This window comes from Bombina bombina, chromosome 4 (assembly GCF_027579735.1).
Source record: "Bombina bombina isolate aBomBom1 chromosome 4, aBomBom1.pri, whole genome shotgun sequence".
Lineage (NCBI taxonomy): Eukaryota > Metazoa > Chordata > Amphibia > Anura > Bombinatoridae > Bombina > Bombina bombina.
The window spans coordinates 1,044,550,933-1,044,574,256 of NC_069502.1; the positions used below are offsets into that span (position 1 = coordinate 1,044,550,933).

General features: G+C 37.9%; 1 protein-coding gene across 1 annotated transcript; it reads right to left on the bottom strand.

Moving 5' to 3' along the window:
* Positions 1–324: 324 nt before the first annotated feature.
* BMP2 (bone morphogenetic protein 2) lies at positions 325–22,861 on the bottom strand. Its single transcript, XM_053709335.1, has 3 exons — positions 22,453–22,861; positions 21,317–21,681; positions 325–1,169 (listed from the first exon to the last, which is right to left on the bottom strand). The coding sequence occupies exons 2-3, from the start codon at positions 21,672–21,674 to the stop codon at positions 325–327; spliced, it is 1,203 nt and encodes a 400-aa protein (XP_053565310.1). The 5' UTR covers positions 21,675–21,681; positions 22,453–22,861.
* Between the last annotated feature and the right edge of the window lie 463 nt (positions 22,862–23,324).

Sequence of the window (23,324 nt, forward strand, 5' to 3'; positions counted from 1 at the left end):
AATTCTAAAAAAAGTGGTTATAATGGTAAATAAATACAAAATAAGAATCTGAACTTTATACTTCATGTGCTGGGTATAAAACCCTTAAAAATGTACAACTAAAATGAATTCACCGATTAAAATATTTGCCATCCAATCTTCTTGTACACATAAATATATATTTTTCAAAATAGCCATTTTATTTATATTTTTAAATTGCATAAATAAGTCTTTCTTGGCAAATATTGGTATATATATATATATATATATATATATATATATATATATATATATATATATATATATATATATATATATATATATATATATTTATTTATGATGGTACTAACGGCACCCGCACCCCTCCACAGCCATGTCCTGGTAATTTTTTAGTACAACTTTTTCATTCTCATCAAGGTAGAGCATAGAGATTGCACTTAATTCTGTTGGAACACAGCAAGCTTTAGGGATGTTGGAATTAACGGAATTGACCAAAGTTTGCACAATGGCATGATTTGTAGAGTTTAAATGATCTGCCAATGGAAAAGGACACTCTCCTTGGCAGTAAAAGGCATGATATCCAGGTGGAGCTACAATCCAATTATTCCACCCAACATCATTGAAGTCTACATATAACGGATGTCTCCTGCAACTGGATTTGAGACGTTTCCTCTGTCTGTGCCTTGCTTGTCTTTTTGTTCTTTTATGAAGTGGATGTCCTTTTCCATCATGGCCATATGTTACTAATAATGGCCTTATCTGTGACCAGTTGTCTTTATCAGGTGTTAGAGACCTGCTAATCCTCACATGCCTTTTAGGGACACTGTTGTCATGGTCTAAGTGAGTCACTTCTACTATTAATCCATGATTAGGCTGTTTATGTGCAATCCACCTAATAATAGCTGGTGTAACATCAAAACTTTCCCATCTTGTTTCATTATGGTGAATTAGTCTGGTGTCCAAGAGTCTTGCAGCAGGATTTCTAGAAAGAATAGATTCTGGTTTGACAATGTCATAAATATTAATACGATGAAGTTTGCTATTGTCACTTTCAAAGGACTCTTGGATCTGCTCTCGAAATATCCGAAGTTCAGCTGAAGTAATAAGCTCCTCACTGGGAATAGAAGTCAAATTAAAGTAAAAACGTTGTATTGTTTTCTTATCAGAATCTGGAAGTTCTTGCATTGTTTCTAAGTTAGGAGAAAAAAAAAAAAGTAAAATTAGCAAATTAAATAAATACTATCCTCTTAAAAAGTTTAAATAAAAAAAAAAAAAAAAAAAAAAAAAAACGACAATACATTTACTCATATGATGATGATGTCATAGCAATATATATTTTAACCAAATCCTTATGCTACCCATTGGAGTACACAGCTATAAAACAAACTCTGATTCCTTTATTGAGCAGAAAATGTACTGGTAATTTAAAAGTATGCAAAAAATAGTTGAACTCTCCAGTTATTGGAATACTAAGGTAAAATGTGAACCTATTTAAACCAAAATGAGCTAATTCTTCATATTAAATCCTTGTTGCAGAAATTATCATTAAATTATGCAATTAATTTGTTCTTTGGATAGCTTAAATTACATTAGTGTTACAATTTAACTATCACTAATTTTGGAGAAAACTTGTACTTATTGCCCTATAACTCGCAAAAAAAAGCAAAGAACATGCAAACATGCAATATTTATAAACTCAGGACAACATTTAGAATGGCTGTTTTTTAGTGGTTCTAGATGCATAAGAGATTTTGGGGATCAAAGTTAGAAAAAAAGTGTGTTTTTCAATTTTTTCCATCATATTTTATAAAAAACTTTTTCAGAGTAAATGATGTGATATGATGAAAATAATGGTATCTTTACCATTTACCAAGTCCATTTAACGGTGAGAAAACAGTATATAAATGTGTGGAAAAATTACAGCTAAAAAAAAGTTAGAAAAAAAAAAAAAAAAAAGACTGAAGAACCTGCACACATTCTGTATTTAACTGGATGTATGAGAGTAAGAGTAAGTTTAACATCCTTGATGGCCTTTTAAAGTTATACACCCTCTTGCTAAAGAATAAATGGCAAGTATTAAAATGATCTAATTCTTTCTGGAATAGTCCATAGGAGGCACTGTGACATTTAAACAGTCATTTTATTACAGAGTCTAGTTTTACTGATTCAATGGAAATGTAATTAAATATTGAAATAGAAATTACAAGGACTTCACAAAAAAAGCATGAATACTAATAACATTTATTTAAATAGAAGTTTAAAGTTTTCATTTAAAAACATAAATAATGCTTACCTGATAATTTCATTTCCAGAGGGGAGGAGAGTCCACGGCTTCATTCATTACGGTTGGGAATTAAGAACCTGGCCACCAGGAGGAGGCAAAGACACCCCAGTCAAAGGCTTAAATACCTCCCCCACTTCCCTCATCCCCCAGTCATTCTGCTGAGGCAACTAGGAACAGTAGGAGAAATATCAGGGTATAAATGGTGCCAGAAGAGTTTTAAATTTAGGTCCGCCCACCAGAGATATAGGCGGGAGCCGTGGACTCTCCTCCCCTCGATGGAAATTAAATTATCAGGTAAGCATAATTTATGTTTTCCATCTAAAGGGGAGGAAAGTCCACAGCTTCATTTATTACTGTTGGGAACGTACACCCAAGCTCTAGAGGACACTGAATGAAACTGGGAGGGTAAAAAGGCAGACCCTAATCAGAGGGCACCACAGCCTGCAAAACCTCTCTCCCAAAAACAACTTCCGCAAAAGCAAAAACTTCATATTTGTAAAACTTGGTAAAAAAGTGTGTGTGTGTGTGTGTGTGTGTGTGTAAGGAGGACCAGGTAGCCACCTTACAAATTTGCTCCATAGAGGCCTCATTCTTGAAGGCCCAAGACAAAGCCACAGCTCTAGTTGAATGAGCCGTGATCCTCTGAGGAAGCTTATGTCCCGCTGTCTCATAAGCCAAGTGAATCATACTCATCAACCAAAAAGACAAAGAAGTAGCAGAGGCCGTTTGTCCCTTGCGCTTCCCATAATACACCAAATAAAGAGATGTAGACAGTCTGAAATCCTTGGTAGCCTGAAGATAAAACTTCAAGGCATGAACCACATCCAGGTTATGAAGTAACATCCTCTTTGAAGAAGGGGGGTTAGGACACAAAGAAGGAACAATTATTTCCTGATTGATGTTACGGTTTGACACCACCTTGGGGAGAAACCCCAATCCAGTGCGCAGTACAGCCTTATCCACATGAAACACCAGATAAGGAGGGTCACATTGCAAGGCAGCTAGCTCAGATACTCTGCGTGCCGATGCAATAGCCAATAGGAAGAAAACCTTCCAGGACAGAACCTTAAATGTCTATGGAATGCATAGTTTCAAACGGAACCCTCTGCAAAACCTTAAGGACTAAGTTTAAGCTCCAAGACTGAGCCGACTGCCTAAAGACAGGTCTGATTCTAGACAGAGCCTGAACAAAAGATTGTATGTCAGGGAGCTCAGCGAGTCTCCTATGCAACAAGATTGATAATGTTGAAATCTGTTCCTTTAAAAGGCAAGACTCTTCTCCAAGTCATCCTGGAGACAGGACAGAATCCTGGATACCTTCACATTATTCTAAGGATATCCATGTTTCTCACACCAGGACAAGCAAGTCCTCCACATATTATGGTATATGCGACGAGTGACTGGCTTCCTTGCCTGAATTAGAGTATCAATCACAATTTCAGAAAAGCCTCTTGGCTAAGACTAGGCGTTCAATCTCCACGCAGTCAGCCTCAGAGAATCTAGATTTTGATGTTGAAAGGGGCCCAGTGATAGCAGATCTCTGTGACGGGGTAACCTCCACGGCAGAGAGGATGACATCCCGACCAGATCCACAAACCATGTCCTCCGCAATCAGAATGGCCGAGGCCTACTCCTGTTTGATGCATGCCACTATGCGAGGTAGAAGTAGTAACGGAGGGAAAAAAAAAAAAAATGTAAGCTAGGCTGAATCCCCAAGGAACCACTAAGGCATCTATCAGCTCTGCCTGGGGATCCCAGGACCTCGACCCATAACAAGGTAGTTAGCAATTGAGTCTGGACGCCATGAGATCTAGCTCCGGCGTTCCCCATCTGTGACAAATCTCCGGAAACACTTCGGGGTGAAGAGACCATTCCCCGGATGAAAGGACTGTCTGCTGAGAAAGTCCGCTTGCCAGTTGTCCACACCCGGAATGTGAATCGCTGAGAGCGAGCAGTCGTGGGACTCCGTCCACTCCAGAATCCGAGTCACCTCCCTCATCGAGAGGGAGCTCCTCATATCCCCATGATGGTTGATGTAAGCTACAGAGGTAATGTTGGTCTGGAATCTGATGAAACTGACTGACCCCAGAGAAGGCCAAGCCTTCAGAGCATTGTAGATTGCTCGTAGTTCTAAGAAATTGATCAGAAGGAGAGACTCCTCCCTGGACCACTTTCCTTGTGCCATCCTAGCACCCCAAACAGCTCCCCATCCTGACAGACTGGCGTCCGTGGTCACAATAAGGATGTCCCCATGGACAGTTGCACCAGACGAATCCACCAAGAGAGGTAGTTCCGAGTCCGAGCATCCAGGGATATCAGCTGTGATAGATCTGAATGATCGCCGTTCCACTGTCTCAGCATGCACAATTGAAGAGGAGATCTGAGGTGGAACCTGGCGAATGGGATGACATCTATGCTTGACACCATGAGACCTATCACCTCCATACATTGAGCCACTGATGGGCTTGAGGGGGACTGAAGGGCAAGACAGGTGGACGCAAGCTTCCAGCGCTGCTGATCCGTGAGAAATATCTTCATGGACATAGAGTCTATTATCGTGCCCAGGAACTCCACCCTGTTGCTGGGAACCAGGAAACTCTTTCCTGAGTTGATCTTCCAACTGTGAGATTGGAGCAGAAAAAGAAGAGCCCTCGAATGATCCTCTGCGAGGCTGAGTGCCGGGCCTGAACCAGGATGTTGTCCAGGTAAGTCGCCCCTGGATCTGGTCACTGCAAGCAGAGCCCCCAGAACCTTCATGAAGACTCTTGGGGCCGTCGCCAGACCAAAAGGAGAGGCCACAAACTGGAAGTGTTGGTCCAGAAATGCAAATCTTAGGAACCTGAAATGGTCTCTGTGGATTGGCACATGAAGGGAAGCATCCTTTAAGTCTATAGTCATCATGAACTGTCCCTCTTGAACTAGGGGCAGAATAGATCTGATTGTTTCCATTTTGAATGATGAAACACTCAGAAATTTGCTTAAACATTTTAGGTCCAGAATCGGGCGGAACGTGCCCTCCTTCTTTGGAACCACAAAAATGTTGGAATAGTACCCTAGACCCCTTTCGGCTAGGGGTAATGGTACGATAACCCCAAGAGAGGCGAGATCTCTCACACACTCTAGAAAGGCCCGTCTCTTCTCCAGTCTTGAAGACAGGTTTGACAGGAGGAATCTGCCCTAGGGCGGATGGGATCTGAACCCTATCCTGTAACCCTGGGAGACAACTTCTAGCACCCAAGGGTCCTGAATATCCTGCAACCATGTGTCTGAGAATAGAGATAATCTCCCCCCTACATGATCTGGAGACCAGTCAGGGGCCGCTCCTTCATGCCGATTTCGTCTTGGCGGGCTTCTTGCTCTGCTTGAACTTATTCCAAGATTGAGCCGGCTTCCAAGATCCCTTTGACTGGTCCGCTTTCACCGAGGGTTGCTGGCGCTGGGCCTTGTCCGCACGAAAGGTAGATTCCTTAGGCTTAGCCTTCTTATCCTGCGGTAGGAAAGCTCCCTTGCCTCCCGTAACTGTAGATATAATCGAATCCAACCCTGGACCGAACAGGATCTTTGCTTGAAAAGGCAGGGACAACAGCCTCATTTTAGAGGTCATGTCCGCAGACCAAGATTTTAGCCACAGAGCCCTGCACACTTAAACAAAAAAACCTGACACCTTGGCATTCAGGCGAATAATTTGCATATTGGCATCACAGATGAAAGAATTGGTGACCTTCAGCGCCTTAATCTTCTCCTGTATCTCGTCGGTGAAGGTCTCCCCTTCGACCATTTCACACAGGGATTTACACCAATATGTCGCAGCTCCAACGACCACTGCAGGCTAGAAAACAAACCCTGTGTGATGAAACATCTTTCTTAACATGTTTTCCAGCTTTTTATCCATGGGCTTTTTAAACGACAAACTATCGTTGAGGGGAATAGTCGTCCGCTTCGCGGAAATGTCCCCATCCACCTTAGGGATGGTCCCCCACAGCTCAAGCTGAGAGTCCGGAACGGGGGAACAGCTTTTTAAAAGACAAAGGGGAAAAGGATTACCCTAATAGCTCCCATTCATTCTTAAAAATATTTGCCATCTTAACGGGAACCGGGAAAGACTGAGGCACTACTCTGTCCTCGTATACCTTTTCAAGCTTAGGAATCACAGGTTCCTCCAGTATCTTAGGTTCCAGAACCTCCAGAGTAGCAAGCACCTGCTGTAGCAGAAAGAGCAGATTCTCCATCCTAAACCTATAACCAGGCTCCTCCGCCGCCAGAGGTTTAGATGACACTGACTCTGACCCAAAAGGGGGCTCCTCCAAAGAGTTGGAATGGGCCTCATCATCGTATAGAGCCTCTGGATCAGCCATCGGCATGGACAAACCCTGGGCCAGGCAACTATGATAAACCCTACGCTTGCCAATTCCAGTTGGTCCGCAAAATCCGACGGCCAACGAATCTCTCCCGAAGGAGTAATGGTTGGACCCCGGGGTACTGCATGTGCAATCGGAGATGAATGTAGGGAACGCACCTCCCGAAACAAAGAACCCTTAGAGGTGGACAGCTCAGTAGTACTAGACATCCGTTTACATTTAGATGTTGTAACTTTATCAAGGCATGTGGAACATAGTTGAGCAGGCTTATCTACCAGAACCTCCTCACAATAAACACAGGAATGAGACTTTGTTAAGGAAGGAGAGCCCTTCAACGCGTCAGAGCCCTCCATTGCTTGCGTATTTGGGTCGACTTACTTTATTTATAAAAAAGGCACCTTTATACCACCAATGGCCGGGGCACTCACCACCTCCTAGGACCCAGACTATAGAAAACGCTACGTCTCCTGTGCCACAAATCAACAGAGAGGATAGATAGCCACACCCAGTCACATGGAATCCCTGGCAAGACGGCCCCTGCACTATTGAAAAATGCGCCAAAAAATGGCCGTGCAAAATTTCCGCAAGTAACCTAAAAGTTCCACACATTGCCAGAGCCTCATCTCGCACATAACGCAGCAATGACACAATAAACAATATAATGTATAACCCCCCCCGTTCAATAATCCCCCTTCCAGGAATATTAACCCTTGATTCTGTAAAGATAAAAAGGCGCCACACTGTAAGCCTGTCTTCTATGTTATCATTATTAATAAAAAATGAAACTATCTGACCAGAATCTATGCCGTGGAACAGGAACAAGGCCCTTCAAGTGTGACAGGTTAGTAGTGACATGGACTTGAGTGAAGAAAGCGGATTGCTTATGGAGCTGTTAACATGAGTTGGGATGGTTTCACAGAAAGACTCTCCCTGCATCTCCGGACTCTAACTTTCACCCAGGCTCTCACTGAGAGGCTGACAGGACTACTTAAAGCTTCAGTCCCAATGTGAAGAGTACTACCCTCCATAAGAGACTATCTTCAATCTTCTGACACTTCTCTGCCAACCTCATGAGACAAAAGGCAAAGAATGACTGAGGGATAAGGGAAGTGGGGGAGGTATTTAAGCCTTTGGCTGGGGTGTATTTGCCTCCTCCTGGTGGCCAGGTTCTTAATTCCCAACAGTAATGAATGAAGCCGTTGATTTTCCTCCCCTTTAGATGTAAAAAGGGACATGAAACACTGTGATTACAATATAAAATGTTTAAATTATGTGTAATAAACAAAAATAACACTGATTGCAATATAAAATGTTTAATTATGTGTAACAAACAAAACTGCAAAATATTTTTATTATTTATTTTGTCCCATTTTTCTGTAATTGAACTCGGAAAATGGTATGTTTTCCAAATCCTGTGGGAATTGGAAGTGTGTATTCCCAATTTTAGAAGTCTAACCTTGTTTAAGTCCACGCAGTAATTGCCGTTATACTCTAGGCAAATATATAGAAAAACTAATTTACATCACTTTTAAATTCTTGACTATATAATTGACAGACATTTGTACTGAAGGAACATTAAAAGGGACATTAAACACTTTGAGATGGTAATATAAAATAATAAATTGTATATAATAAAACAACTCTGCAATATACTTTCATTATTTATTTTGTCCACTTTGCCTGTAATTCCATTCTGAAATTGTGAGCTTTTCAGTTCCTGTTAGAAATGGAAGTGCAGAACACTGTTAAATCCAGTACAACCATTGGCTGCACACTCTAGTGACCTATTTATAACTGTCCCTAATTGGCCACAGCAGAGAAGGTAACACAAGTTACAACATGGCAGCTCCCAGTGTTTTATAGACACTAAAACTTTACACTTATTTTGTCACTTTTTAAACAACTAATGAAACTTTAAAAAATACATATATATGTTATTCATGGACTAATCTTTTCTTTGAATGCATCATTCTATCTAGCATGTATTTAGTGTTTAATGTCCCTTTAAGGACAAAACTGCATAAAAGAAAACATCAACACAATAAATTTAGATTATTTATAAAATAGAAATATTTAAAAAAAAGACACAACTTCTGTATGTTTTCAAAATGCTCCAAATAACCTCTTTCAAAGCAAAGATTATACGCCCATAAATGTATTTTTTGGCTCTAGGAATAAAACGATTTAATATTACTTTTAAGTTATGTCTCTGTAAGCTTCTGACTCCAAAGTGGTGTGAGCTGGAATGAATCATACATTGAGACTGTACTATTTTACTAAAGAATTAACTTCCATACCTAAAGTAACAGAAACCACATTTAAAAAAAAAAAAATGGAGTACTTTTTATCAATGATCTCGCCCGTCAACAAGAAGGCCCTTATTCTACAGAACAATTATGGTCTTGGGGAAACATAACTTTGTGACAATTTCTCAGTCAAAGTCACAGTCGGGACCCTAACTCACAAAGCCATATTAAATCACGTAGACATGGGGCCCTCTGTACAAATTCAAGTAGTTTATTTTGAATATATATTTCGGTTGGCCAACTGATTATTGACAATTTTAAAGTTTCCTCTCTGTAACCAAAAAGGAAACAAATGCAAACGTTATATGTACATTTATGTACATCTTTTTTGGTAATATACACTTATTTTTTTTCTTTCTAACAGAACTCATAGCTAACACCATTATAAATAAAAACATTACAAATGTAATACAAGTTTTTAAAAAGCAGAATATAAACAACCTGGGATACATAAAATACTTAGCCAATAACACTGAAACCACTACATAAAAGTTTCCTAAATACCTAACTGTTAAGCATAACAGTAATACAAACAGCCTTAGGAAGTTGAGGACCTGGTGCCTCTGGTAAGACTTTAAAAGACATCCTGTAGACTACTTATAACTAAAAGCAGAAAAGTCTGCAAAATGTTGCAATGCAATTCAGCCCCCTCCTGATAGTTCCCCTAATTATTTGTTTATTTAATTTCTGGAGATAAGTGAGGTCGCAGGGAGTACAGAGGTAGTTCTCTTTTTTATTATCTGAGCCTAAACTAATTTAAATAAACATTTTTACAGCACAAACTGAGAAACAATTCCTATCAGAACCCAAATTAACAGAAATTTTAAAAGCAAGAAAATCTGTAATTCTGCTTGCGATTATTAGTAATTCAAGCTATTATCTCACCCAAAATACACTTATATTATGTGAGTCTCTATGTTCCAAGTTCTGTTTCAGCAAACACACTAACCATATTTTCAATAACTGTTTAACTTGAGTGAACACTGTGCTAAACATTGCATATCTATGTAAACAATGTACTTAAAGCTTCAATAATCCAAATGCAATGAACCATGTAACACTCTCCTAATGGCTAAGTGACATTTGCAAGATGTCAGTCACTATCCAAACTTCCATGTATAAAATGAGATAGTTTTAAAATAAAGACAGAAGCTAAAAGGGAAATTTAATATGAAAGATAACTAAACAGATTATATATTTGTAAGTAAAACTGCCTGCAAATAAATATTTGTTATCCAGTTATGAGCACTGGCTAATTACAGCAAACCAGACAACTCAAACAACCAAGGAGGTTCTGTCAGCATGAAAACAGATTTAGGGGAGAAATCTATAAATATTATCAATAATAATAATAATAATAATAATAATAATAATAATAATAATATATAAAAAATTCCAATGCAAAAATATGCAAACAACAACTTCCAATTTAAAACAGCAGAAAATCTAATAAGTTAAAGGGGTATGAAACCCACATTTTTTCTTTGCTTTCTTGGTATCTTTATTTGAAAAGCAAGAATTTTATTTATTTTGGAAAGCAAGAATGTAAGCTGAGGAGCCGGCCCATTTTTGGGTATTCCCAACTCTCTACATAGGCTTCCTAAGTAAGGGCTGGACTTCAGAGTGTCATATGACACACACACTGATTGAATGTTCATTGGAATTGTGTGCTGGCATAACAATTGTAATAGAAGCATTACTATAGGCATGGATTTAACCCTTTTCACTTACAGATAAAAAAAAAAAAAAAAAAAAAAAAAAAAAAAAAAAAAGGTACACATTTTTTTAAAAGGGAAAGATTACATAGATGTCATTTGATTAAATAAAATTCACCATCACTTTCATAGAAATCATTGCTGTATGTATTATTCATCTATTTAAATGGATTTTACCTTTTATTTTATTTATTTGTTACTACATTTCTTCTTCCTGCCACAGCCCTACATGGAGGAGGCGGCCTTTGCAGGAAGTTTTAGCTTAGCCTTAGGTTTTGAAAATCCTCTGCTCTTAAAACACTGGGGGACTGAGGCTACACTGAGGATTTGCTAAATGTGCTAGAGTTGCTGGGGTGGGGGGGGGGGGGGTTACACTTTTTTTTCTTTTTATATTTACTTTGATTTAACATTTTTTATTAAAGCAGCACTGTTTAATATCCATTTAAAGGAACAGTAGACACTTTGTAATTACAAGAATTGTCTGCAGTCTTCCAATAAACATACTTGGTGAGCATGAAAAATGCATTATCACCTGGTTTGTTACATTTGTTATTTTATAGCCAAACGTCACTCACCACTTGCCTTTTTTGAAGGGACCAATCCATATATGTTACTGGAGTAGACACAGATAGCTGCAGACATTATGTTACAAAAGCTTTTCATGGGCTGTATCACTGGCATCTTACAAAAAGTACAGCTACAAATGCTTGTAAAATGGTTATATTTGTATTTAGGCATTTGACAATGCAGCTCTAATAGCTGAAACATTAAAGGGACGGTCTACACCAGAATTGTTATTGTTTAAAAAAAGATAGATAGTCCCTTTATTACTCATTCCCCAGTTTTGCATAACCAACAGTTATATTAATATACTTTTTTCCTCTGTGATTACCTTGTATCTATGCCTCTGCAGACTGCCCTCTTATTTCAGTTCTTTTCTCAAACAAGCATTTTATCCAATCAGTGCTAACTCCTAGGTAACTGAACAGGCGTGAGCATAATGTTATCTATATGGCACACAAACTAATGCCCTCTAGTTGTGAAAAAAAAAGTCAAAATGCATTCAGATAAGAGGTGGCCTTTAAGGGCTGAGAAATTAGCATATGAGCCTACCTAGATTTAGCTTTCAACTAAGAATACCAAGAGAACAAATCAAAATTGGTGATAAAAGTCAATTGGAAAGTTGTTTAAAATGACATGCCCTGAATCATGAAAGTTTATTTTTGACTAGAGTTGATCCTAGGTATATTTAACAGTGGGCACTTCATGTGCATATCAGTAGTGAAATAACATTCAGGTGTAGGAAAAACACAGGGTACTTACAATGTTGTACATTAGCAAGAGTACAAGATGGCAGCAAATTTGATAGATGTAGAAACTTTTTTTTAAATGGTATTTGAATCATGAATAAAAAAAAATGGGTTTCATGTCCTTTTAAAAGCAAAAGGTTAAATTTTTCATCATTGAGGATATGTTTAGAAACTGAAATTCTTCAAAATTAATTGATAAAAGAAAAGTAACGGGGTCAACATCTAACTCTTCTCTCATAAGTTCATAAAACAAGCATTAGGCTAGTCAATAAAAAAAAAAATTCTACCTCTTTCGAATATAGCTCAGTTTTGGCAGCCTAAAAGTTCACTGACCACGTTTAGGAAAAACTTAAAGGGACAGTATACTATAAAATTGTTTTTCCCTTAATGTGTTTCCAATTACTTTTTTTACCAGCTGCAGAGTATAAAATGTATGAGATTTGCTTTTTTAAGGCTTATTTTTGTATATGAATTAGCTGATTTTGTGTTTTGAAGTCACAACCTAATAAAATGGGTTGAGCTTGTAGGTATAATCAGATCTCATTACTTTATCACATTGTGTACATATACATGCTACTTTATCTTATATCTGCCCATAAACCAATCACCAATACTTGGAGAAAACAATGGAAAATTAACATTATATTACCTTATCTCTTCTATACCCCACTGGGAGTGTAATTTCTTCTACTGGCTGTGTTAACACAGCTTGGCCTAGTGGCCATGGGTGGGGATATCACAGGATAAATATACTATTTCAAATGCCAATATAAGGTTAATAGAAATACCTGTAAACAATTTAATACACTCCAGCAGGTAAAGTGGATCATTAGGAACAAATTAAAGGGGAGAAAATGTGAGTAAACTGTTTCTTTAACTCAACCGATAATGAAATGTTCCCATCCTCAGGCTTTTATCACGCACACGGAACTGATGAAATACTACACTAACCATACACATTCTACCTTGAGTACCGATTGGCTAAAATGCAAATCTGTCAAAAGAACTGAGCTAAGGGGGCAGAGTGCAAAGGCTTAGATACAAGATAATCACAGAGGTAAGTCTATTAATATAACAGTGTTAGTTATGTAATACTGAGGAACGGGTAATAAAGGGATTATCTTTTTAAACAACATTTTTCAAGTAGACTGTCCCTTTACGGTGACATGCATGCAAGTATGTCCTTGGTCCCCTTCTCTTCTCAATCTACACGTCCTCATTAGGTTCCTTAATAAAGTCCCGCGGGTTTCACTATCATTTGAATGCCGATGCTACCCAAATCTACCGTCTCTGCACCAGAACTACCTCATACCTTGCCAACCCGTGTCACTAACTGTCTCTCTCATATCTCATCTTGGATGTCCTCTCACAACCTCAAGCTAAATCTCTCCAAAACTGAGCTCCTTATTTTCCACCCTTCTTCCAAAATCTCCACCCCCCATGTCTCTAGGACTGTTGATAACTCCATCATTACCCCAACCTCACATGCCCAATGTCTTGGGGTCACAGATCTTTCTTTCACTCCTCACATTCAGTCCTTGGCTAAAGCCTGCCGCTTCCACCTTAAAAAAAAAATATCAGACATTTCCTTACACAAGACACATTTAAGATTTTAATCCACTCTCTCATCCTTTCCCGCCTTGACTACTGCAACTCCATCCTCTCTGGTCTCCCTAGCTGCTGCCTAGCTCCTTTACAATCCATAACGAATGCCTCTGCCAGGCTCATCTTCTTTACACATTGCTCTTCAACTGCCGTACCTCTCAACCAATCCCTTCACTGGCTTCCTCTTGCCTCCAGGATTAGACACAAAATTCTCACTCTGACACACAAAGCCCTCAATTGCATTGCTCCCACTACATCTCAGACCCTGTCTCCAGAAACTCTCCCTCCTGACACTTTTGCTCCGCTCATGATCTCCTGCTCTCCTCCTCTCATTCCCATTTACAAGACTTCTCCAGACTGGCTCTCATCTTATGGAACTCTGACTATAATAGTGCAACTCTTGGCAGGACCCTCTACCCATTTGATCCCTGTAATTGTTTTTTTATATACCACTTATGTTCATAGTGCTGCAGAACCTGTTAGCGCTCTACAAATACCTGATAATAAAAGTAAGGATTACAACCAAAATCTTTGCATATATTATAAATACACATAATTTGTAAATAAATCATAGAAATGTTCTAGAAAAATACAAGTAACAGAACGGTTACTGTTTAACTACATATCCAAAATCAACATTGCAGAATACTTAAATATCATTTAAAAAAAATAAAAAATAAAAATAATATAGCTTGTCACTGGGGCTGTACCCACAAAGGTACACCCGATGCACCCTTTAACATGGGTACATATAGGTACCCTTGCAGATTGTACCTATCAAAAGGCAAAGATGTACCTTTGGTAACTAGATTGGACTTTAATGCTATGGTACCATTATGTACCCTTAAAAATTGTGCTATTTTGGCCTTTTAAGGGTACTGCCCCAGTGACATGCCCTTTGTACCTCATGATGGCTAATTTGTATCCAACATAGCATATTACAAATGTTGTCCCATCAAATTTATTATATTACAATGAAAAACGCATTCACCTGCTGTGTTCTTGTTCAGACAGTATTACATTAACCACACTGCAGTTTGAAAAAGTAATCAAATGCCAGGTCCTAAGACTGTTACAGGAATTCCTGAAAGAACCAGGTAAAACAACCAATTCCAAAAAGGAGATACTCAAAATTATTTGATTTCACTCTGTACTAGATCCTAACAACACACTAACTTAGGGCGACGCATGTTACATAAAACAAATATATAGAAAACAACATAATAAAATATATATTTATGAAACATATGAACTAATGCCCTCTAGTGGTAAAAAAAAATGTCAAAATGCATTTAGATTAGAGGCGGCCTTCAAGGTCTACGAAATTAGCATATGAACCTACTAGGTTTAGCTTTCAACTAAGAATACCAAGAGAACAAAGCAAATTTGGTGATAAATGTAAATTTGTTTAAAATTGCATGCCCTATTTGAATCATGAAAGTTTTTTTGCAATTGACTGTCCCTTTAAGTATTTTTTGTTGCTTTGCCCACCTCTTGCCTATAACCAACAACCATTGAACATTAATTATTTTGCTGTACATGTATGTTGAATTCATTTTGGGTGACTGCCAGTTATGAGTTTATTGAATAATTGAGGTGCACAAATTATAGGAACTTGCAGGGTTTGGCAGCCTTGAACCACCCACCCCCTCAAACTTTTGTTCACACAAGTGATTGTACATTTTTGGGCGGGGGGGGATTAAATGGTACAGACATGGACCCTTTGACAGTTGGAAACATATTTGTACCTTATTTACCAATAAATGGTACATATTAGTTCCTTAAAAGGGACAGTCAAGTCAAGAAAAAAAAACAAAAAAACACAACTCATGTTTCAAATAGGGCATGTAACTTTAAACAACTTTCCAATTTACTTTTATCACCAGTTTTTCTTTGTTCTCTTGGTATTCTTAGTTGAAAGCTAAACCTAGGAGGTTCATATGCTAATTTCTTAGACCTTGAAGGCTGCCTCTAATCTAAATGCATTTTGACAGTTTTTTTTAACCACTAGAGGGCATTCGTTCACGCGTTTCATATAGATAACATTGAGCTCATGCACGTGAGTTTACCATGGAGACAGCTCTGATTGGCTAAAATGCAAGTCTGTCAAAAGAACTGAAATAAGGGGGCAGTCTACTGAGGCTTAGATACAAGGTAATTACAGAGGTAAAACATTTATAATTATAACTGTGTTGGTTATGCAAAACTGTGGAATTGGTAATTAAGGGATTATCTATCTTTTAAAACAACAAAAATTCTGGTGTTGACTGTCCTTTTAAGGTGTAATTATGATTCATTGAGGGTACAACAACAGCAGTTGTACCCTAAGGAGTCCACGTCTGGTTTCCCCCCCATTACTCTTAGGGAGACCCAAGAGTAATTTGCATAAATATCAGAAGAGAGAGAGACACACTCTTGAGATAGAACAAAAGCTAGAATAACTTCCATGCCTGTTCATTTCCATTGCAGGGTTTTTTTTTTGTTTTGGTTTTTTTTTTGGGGGGGGCATTTTTTATTTTGATAGGGCTATTAGATTAGGTGTAATTAGTTTAAATATCTTGTAATTTGTTTTTTATTTTGTGTAATTTAGTGTTTGTTTTTTTTTGTAATTTAGGTATTTGTATTTAATTTAGGTAGTTTATTTAATTGTAGTGTAAAGTTAGGTGTTAGTGTAAGACAGGTTATGTTTTATTTTACAGGTAAATGTGTATTTATTTTAGCTAGGTAGTTAGTAAATAGTTAATAACTATTTAGTAACTATTCTACCTAGTTAAAATAAATACAAACTTGCCTGTAAAATAAAAATAAACCCTAAGCTAGATACAATGTAACTATTAGTTATATTGTAGCTAGCTTAGGGTTTATTTTACAGGTAAGCATTTAGTTTTAAATAGGAATAATTTAGTTATTAATAGTAGGTTTTCTTTAGATTTATTTTAATTATATTTAAGTTAGTGGGCGTTAGGGTTAGACTTAGGTTTAGGGGTTAATAACTTTAGTATAGTGGCGGCGACGTTGGGGGCGGCAGATTAGGGGTTAATAACATTAAACTAGTGTCTGCGAGGCAGGAGTAGGCAGTTTAGGGGTTAATATGCTTATTCTAGTGGCGGCAATGTCGGGAGCGGAAGATTAGCGGGTAATAATTTTATTTTAGTGTTTGCGATGCGGGAGGGCCTCGGTTTAGGGGTTAATAGGTAGTTTATGGGTGTTAGTGTACTTTTTAACACTTTAGTTATGAGTTTAATGCTACAGCTTTGTAGTGTAAAACTCATAACTACTGACTTTAGAATGCGTTACGAATCTTGCAGGATAGGCTGTACCGCTCACTTTTTGGCCTCCAAAAAAAAAAGCTTGTAATATCGGCGCTATGGAAGTCCCATTGAAAAAATACTTTACGAAAATTGTGTAAGTTAATTTGCAGTACGGCCAAAAAAGTGTGCGGGACAGCTGTACCTACAAGCCTCGTAATAGCAGCGGTAGTGAAACAGCAGCGTTATGAGCCTTAACATTGCTTTTTTACTCATAACGCAAAATTCGTAATCTAGCCGATAGTGTGCTAAAAGAGTGTGCACCTTGAGTTGCACTAAAAATGAACAGGCATGGAAGTTATTCTAGCCTTTGTTCTGTCTCAGCTGAGTGTGTTTCGCACATCCATCCATCCAAGTTGTATAGTGTGTGCACTCTCACCAGCCAACTTCACCTTGCCAGGGTGCTGTAGCCAGGTATATAAGGAATTAATGAAAAAGCACTTACTGGACTTTGGACATCAGTGATAAAACGTTTATTGTGACGTTTCGGGACTACAAAAACGTCCTTTCCTCTGACAGAGGAAGGGACGTTTATGGTCCCGAAACATCACATTTTATCACTGATGTCCAAAGTTAAGAGATATAGATAGATAGATAGATAGATACACTATACGTTACTAGTCAAGGTAGAAATTTTAGTAATCCAGAGAGAAGAGTTACCAAACCACTCAGGGTTACAAATAAGGGGGGGGGGGTGAAATGTACATACAAATGTACTCATTCACTGCAATTTCTTGCTCATCCAAAACTAGTACAAATCTCTATATAGTATGTATAGCCTAATCAGGTTGTTTTAAGTACAACTATTACGCAAGAGATATAACTATTATGAAGGATTATTTGGATGTTGAAAATTAGCTGATACAGCAAATAAAAATAATTTATTGCAATGTTAGAAAATATGTAAACAGTTATGAAACTGCAAAAATGATGTTTATACACAGAAAATCATACACTAGTTCATTCTAGTCTGTCCAAGATTAAGGGTAGGATTTACACCTAATAAAAGCTGCATGTATGAAACGGTTCCTGACCATCTTTATATAATAATCATTTCATCTGTTTTCAAAAATGCACATGAGCCAAGTGGACAGCTGTTGAAAGTTTATTATCAGCCCGTTTCTAGAGATTTGTCTTATATCCACAGTGAGACAATCCAAGATTTAATAGAAGACAAGAAAGCTATTGTAAATACAATACAATTACTAGTTCTGCTGATATCTCACGGGGATTAGATAAGGATTAAAAAATTTTTTTTTACAAACAACCTCAGATCAACTTAAATTAGGGGATTTCCATGGTGTTTAGCATTAAAAAAATTAAATCTATCTGTGGGAATTGTTCTTTTGGACTCAGTTTGGCAATCTCACAAGGGCAGAGAGAGTGAAGACATAATTCAGAATAATAAATATAAATGGAAAGGTGAAGAATCCTTAATTAGCCTTGAAAAGCTTCACTGCTCAGTAAGATGCAAGTGACTATCACTCACTCTCACCAGTAGCACATGAAATTCAACCCCACTACAGCAGCACTAAAAAATTAACATAAACAAATTCACCTCAGAGACAATAATGACATTACAATGCAGCTCTAAAGGTGTATAATTTACACAGAATACACTGCATTGTGTGCAACTCTCTATAGTAACCTATCTACTGCTTCATGCACTATTTCAGTGTACATTTAACTGAACCAACAGCTTAGGACCACTAATGAATATTCACAAATAATATGATGACAATTTCTTAATAAAGAGCATCCAAAATACATGTTTAAAAGGGACAGTCAAGTCTCAAAAAAAAAAAACCCTTTCATGTTTCAGATAGAGCATGTAATTTTAAACAACTTTCCAATTGACTTTTATCACCAATTTTGCTTTGTTCTCTAGGTATTCTTAGTTGAAAGCTAAACCTAGGAGGTTCATATGCTAATTTCTTAGACCTTGAAGACCGGCTCTAATCTAAATGCATTTTGATAGTTTTGCACCACTAGAGGGCATTAGTTCACGTGTTTCCTATAGATAACATTGACCTCACGCACGTGAATTTACCATGGAGTCAGCTCTGATTGGTAAAAAATGCAAGTCTGTCAAAAGAACTGTAGTAAGTGGGCAGTCTGCTGAGGCTTAGATTTAAGGTAATTACAGAGGTAAAAACGTGTATAATTATAACTGCGTTATGCAAAACTGGGGAATTGGTAATTAAGGGATTATCTATTTTTTAAAACAACAAAAATTCTTGTGTTGATTGTCCCTTTAAAGTCAAATAGCTAAGATCCCAAAAATAAAATAAACTAAATTATTTGGGATAAATAGCTGTAAAATTTAAAAAAGGGACAATCCAAAATTGTTATTGTTTAAAAAGATAGATAACGCTTTTATACTACCCGTTCCCCAGCTTTGCACAACCAACATTGTAATATTAATATACTTTATAACATTTAAACCTCTAAAATTTCAGCCTGTTTTTAAGCCACTATAGACATCCTCTTATCACATGCTTTTTATTTGCTTTTTCACAATGGGAGACAGTTTATGTAGACCACATTTATAACACTGTGCTCACGCCCGTTGAGTTATTTAAGAGTCAGAACAACATAGCACTACTTGGCTAAAATGCAAGTCAATAGATAATAAATAAAAAGTCATGTGATCAGGGGGCTGTCAGAAGAAGCTTAGATATAAAATAAATCAGAGGTAAAAAGTATATTAATATAACTGATGGTTATGCAAAAGTGGGTAATAAAGGGATTATCTATCTTTTAAAACAATAAAAATCCTGGTGCAGACTGTCCCTTGAAGCTTACTGACATCCAACATAAAATGTCTCTTGTGCATTTGTTGCCAAACAGAAAATTAGCACGTTAGATAGCATTGAGCAACCAAATGTATGCAGCATCTTTGGCAGCCAAGGTGTTAATGCTGTAACACATAAGTGTTGCCTATTAGAGTACTCTTACAATGTAATACAAAATAACTTCTGAACAGAGATATTTGTATCATTTATTGTTACTTATTACAGTGTGCTCCTATGTTGTAATCACAGGATCATTTGGATTATAAATTCTTGCAAAGCAAGTGATTATCTGTTTAGCTGTAATATGGTCTGTACTGATAAGAGAGCTTAAATGGTGTAATACAAAGGGTCTCTTTCCTTTCATATACTGATGATGTAATTTAGGGGGTCTGCTTCTTCAATGATAAGCTAATAATGTAATACCAGTGGCATATTTCACTGACCAAGATTGGTGCTTTGTATAGGGTATCCTGATGATGTAATACAGAGAGTTGCTATATGTATGCATGTTTCTTATCATACAATACCCTAGTGATGTAATACAGGGGAAATACTTAATTGATGAATTGTTGCTTATTATATGGTACCCAGATGATCTATTACACTTAGCTGCTATATTGATGCAGTGGATGTTTATTAAAGGGTACCCTAATGATGTAATACAGAGATCTACACTGTATCGTATTATAAAGTACCCAGATGATGTAATATGGGGCCTCTGTTTAATTGATACACTGTTGTTCATTATCAAGCATCTTGATCATGTAATACAGGGGGTCTCTGCTTTAAGTGATGGTCAACTTTACATCTTTTAAAGTCAGGTCTGGAATCTAAGCGAGATTTTAGAGGGACTTTAATTGATCACTTCTAATAAAGATGCGCTGTAACTTACTATTTAATCTAGCTGTGAAAAACATATTTCTTTTAAGGTAACGGTTTGAAATGTTCTCCAATCAGCGCTCTAGCTACAAAGAAAAAAAAAAGTACCATGCGCCTAGCGCGCTGATTGGAGAACATTTAAAACCGTTAGCTAACAATAAAATATAAATTTTGAAGTGGGCAGCCAAAATGCTGTGTATTAAAATGGCACGGCTAGACTAAAAAGTAAGTTACAGCTCATCTTTATTAGAAGTGATTCATTAAATTAAAATCCATCTAAAATATTGCTTAGATTCTGGACCTGATTTTAAAACATGTAAAGTTTACCATCACTTTAACTGGTTAACTGCTGCTTAGTAGCCTGGTGATGCAATAGAGGGGGCTGCAATGGGTACCCTGTTCATATAATAGAGAGGGCAACTTCACTGCTGCTTGTTATAAGGTGCTCTGCAGATGAAATAGTATGGGCTGCACTGCTGCTTATTATAGGGTAACCTGGTAATCTAATACAGGGTGCAGCACTGGTGCTTATTATTTGGTGCCCAGCTGATTGTATAATATGGGGGCTGCTTAATTGTTGGTTATTACAGGGTGCGATGAAATATAGGGACTCTGTTTAATACATTTCTAGTATGCTTCTGTGGTTTATACAGAGAGCACGGTTCTCATTACACAGCGCACACTGATGTAATACAGAGGGGCTGCTGCTTGCCTGGTGCACTATTACTTATTTTTCCCTAAGGCCGGAGTGCTGCAGACATAAGAACCCACACTCACCTTCATGATGGAAGCTCCTGACCGTGTTAGCCCGGCTGGCTGAGCGCTCACTCCGGTAGTCCATGAGGGGCTGATCCTGGTCCTCATCCAGCTGGCTGGAGTGTAGGCGGTACAGTTCCACCATGTATTGGGGGATCACCGCGTTTTTGCCGGGAGTCGGTCGCCTCTTTAAGCCAAACATATTGAGCAAGCGAAGCTCGAACTCGTTGAGTATACCGTGGGCTTGCTGCGGAGACGCCCGGCCGGACTCTGAGAACTTCCTCCGCCCCACCTCCGGGATCAGCCCGGCGCAGCCACTCAATAGGACCTGGTACAGCAGCAGCAAGAGGAGCAAGCAGCGGATCCAGGCTACTACCATTGTCAACCTAGGCAAGGAGGGTAGCGACATAAATAAACTTACAACAAAGTACTTCAGAGTAGGTTTAATAAATCATTTGTATATAAAGCACCACAGTGCTGACACTAAACTACTATTTATTACAATGGTACCTGTGTCTGGCATGGTATCCTGCATGTTAATCGCCTGTGACAGAGGTTATAAAATACCTGGGGGATCAGACACACAGGGGGCAGGGCAGGAAGAACAAGGTGATGAGGGAATTAGCTGCACATCTCTACCAAAGGCTGATCACCTTCAAAGGTGTTGTGTCTGACGTTCAGATCACAAGGTGAGACAGGAACACTGTACAGGTGTTACAGTCTTTTTACTGCAGCCTGACTATTAAATCAAAGGAAATGCCTCTGATTCATCCCTATGATCTGTTTCCCTCTAGTAATGCGTATGTCAAGTGGATGACAAGTGACGGTCAAGAGTGATAATCAGCAGTATATAAATAATCCACTATAATAGAGCAGGACAGTATATCAAGTCATGCACACTTCTGAGTATACTTTTATGTGACGTTTATACCAAGCATTACATGTATATATAGTGATTAATAATAATAAAAAAGTTTAACGTCTTGATTGCCAAAACATCACTTTGTCTTGACAGTCAAGGGGTTAATGGATTTTTTTTGTCTTGTGTGTTATGCACAGGTTAAAATCAACACTGTCTATATCAGGTACATTTTCTTTAATCTAATTTATATATTCCTTAAAATAGCTCCAATAAAAATGAAAAGAAAAAAACATACCTGTATGCCGAGTTTGCGTCTGGATGAGGGTTTTTTGCTCTCGGTGTGTGTTTTCCACATCACTTGGTGTTACCCCAAACGATTCCTTTCTAGGACTCCTAAGCAGAACTTTGCTTTCACCCTGATTGCAGTCCGCCTTTTTTTAAACATGCTTTAAGCAGCTGATTGATATAAGAGCAATCACAGAAAATCCTTTTCTCCTCTTGGGAAACAAAAACAATGTTTTGCTTTTAGAATTTAAAAGTGCTTTAGAATATTGATTCCAAATTTTTACACAGTAACAGATTGTGCATTTCAATAAATCTCCAAATATCCAGGAGCTTTGAAAAGGTGCCTTGGAATTATGCAGAATTCTATTCCATACACAGCAATCATCTGCATGTGGGCATGTCCCCTTTACTCGTGTCCCTCTCTGGTGAGCTTGTTCCTCTCTTACATTTGCTTTTTGTTTCTCATTTGATATCATTGGAGCCTTCAGCCAATCAGAAGCCAGGGCAACCACACCGTGGCAAAAGCTTGAGATTGGCAAGCTTTGAGGTGCAGCTGACTCCTAGATTTAACATACCCCTCCTTCCTTTTCCGTTTTAGTAGCATTTCCAAGCCTGTGTATAGATTGTACACGCCACCTAGTGGATGTTTTAGTAACTTCACCAGCTATTGTAAAATAATTAGGTCTAACAGTTCAACGTCACTAAAAAACAAAACTTGACTCTGACAGATTTAAAGGGAAATTATTATTTTACATAAGCTTAGTATGTTTCAGAAATGTATAGATTGTAAGTATTTAAAACTTTCACTTCGTTACAAAGATTTGGTCACTTCTGTGCTGTGGCTAGTGTGATAGCACAAGTATCTGAGATCCTGCACTGCTC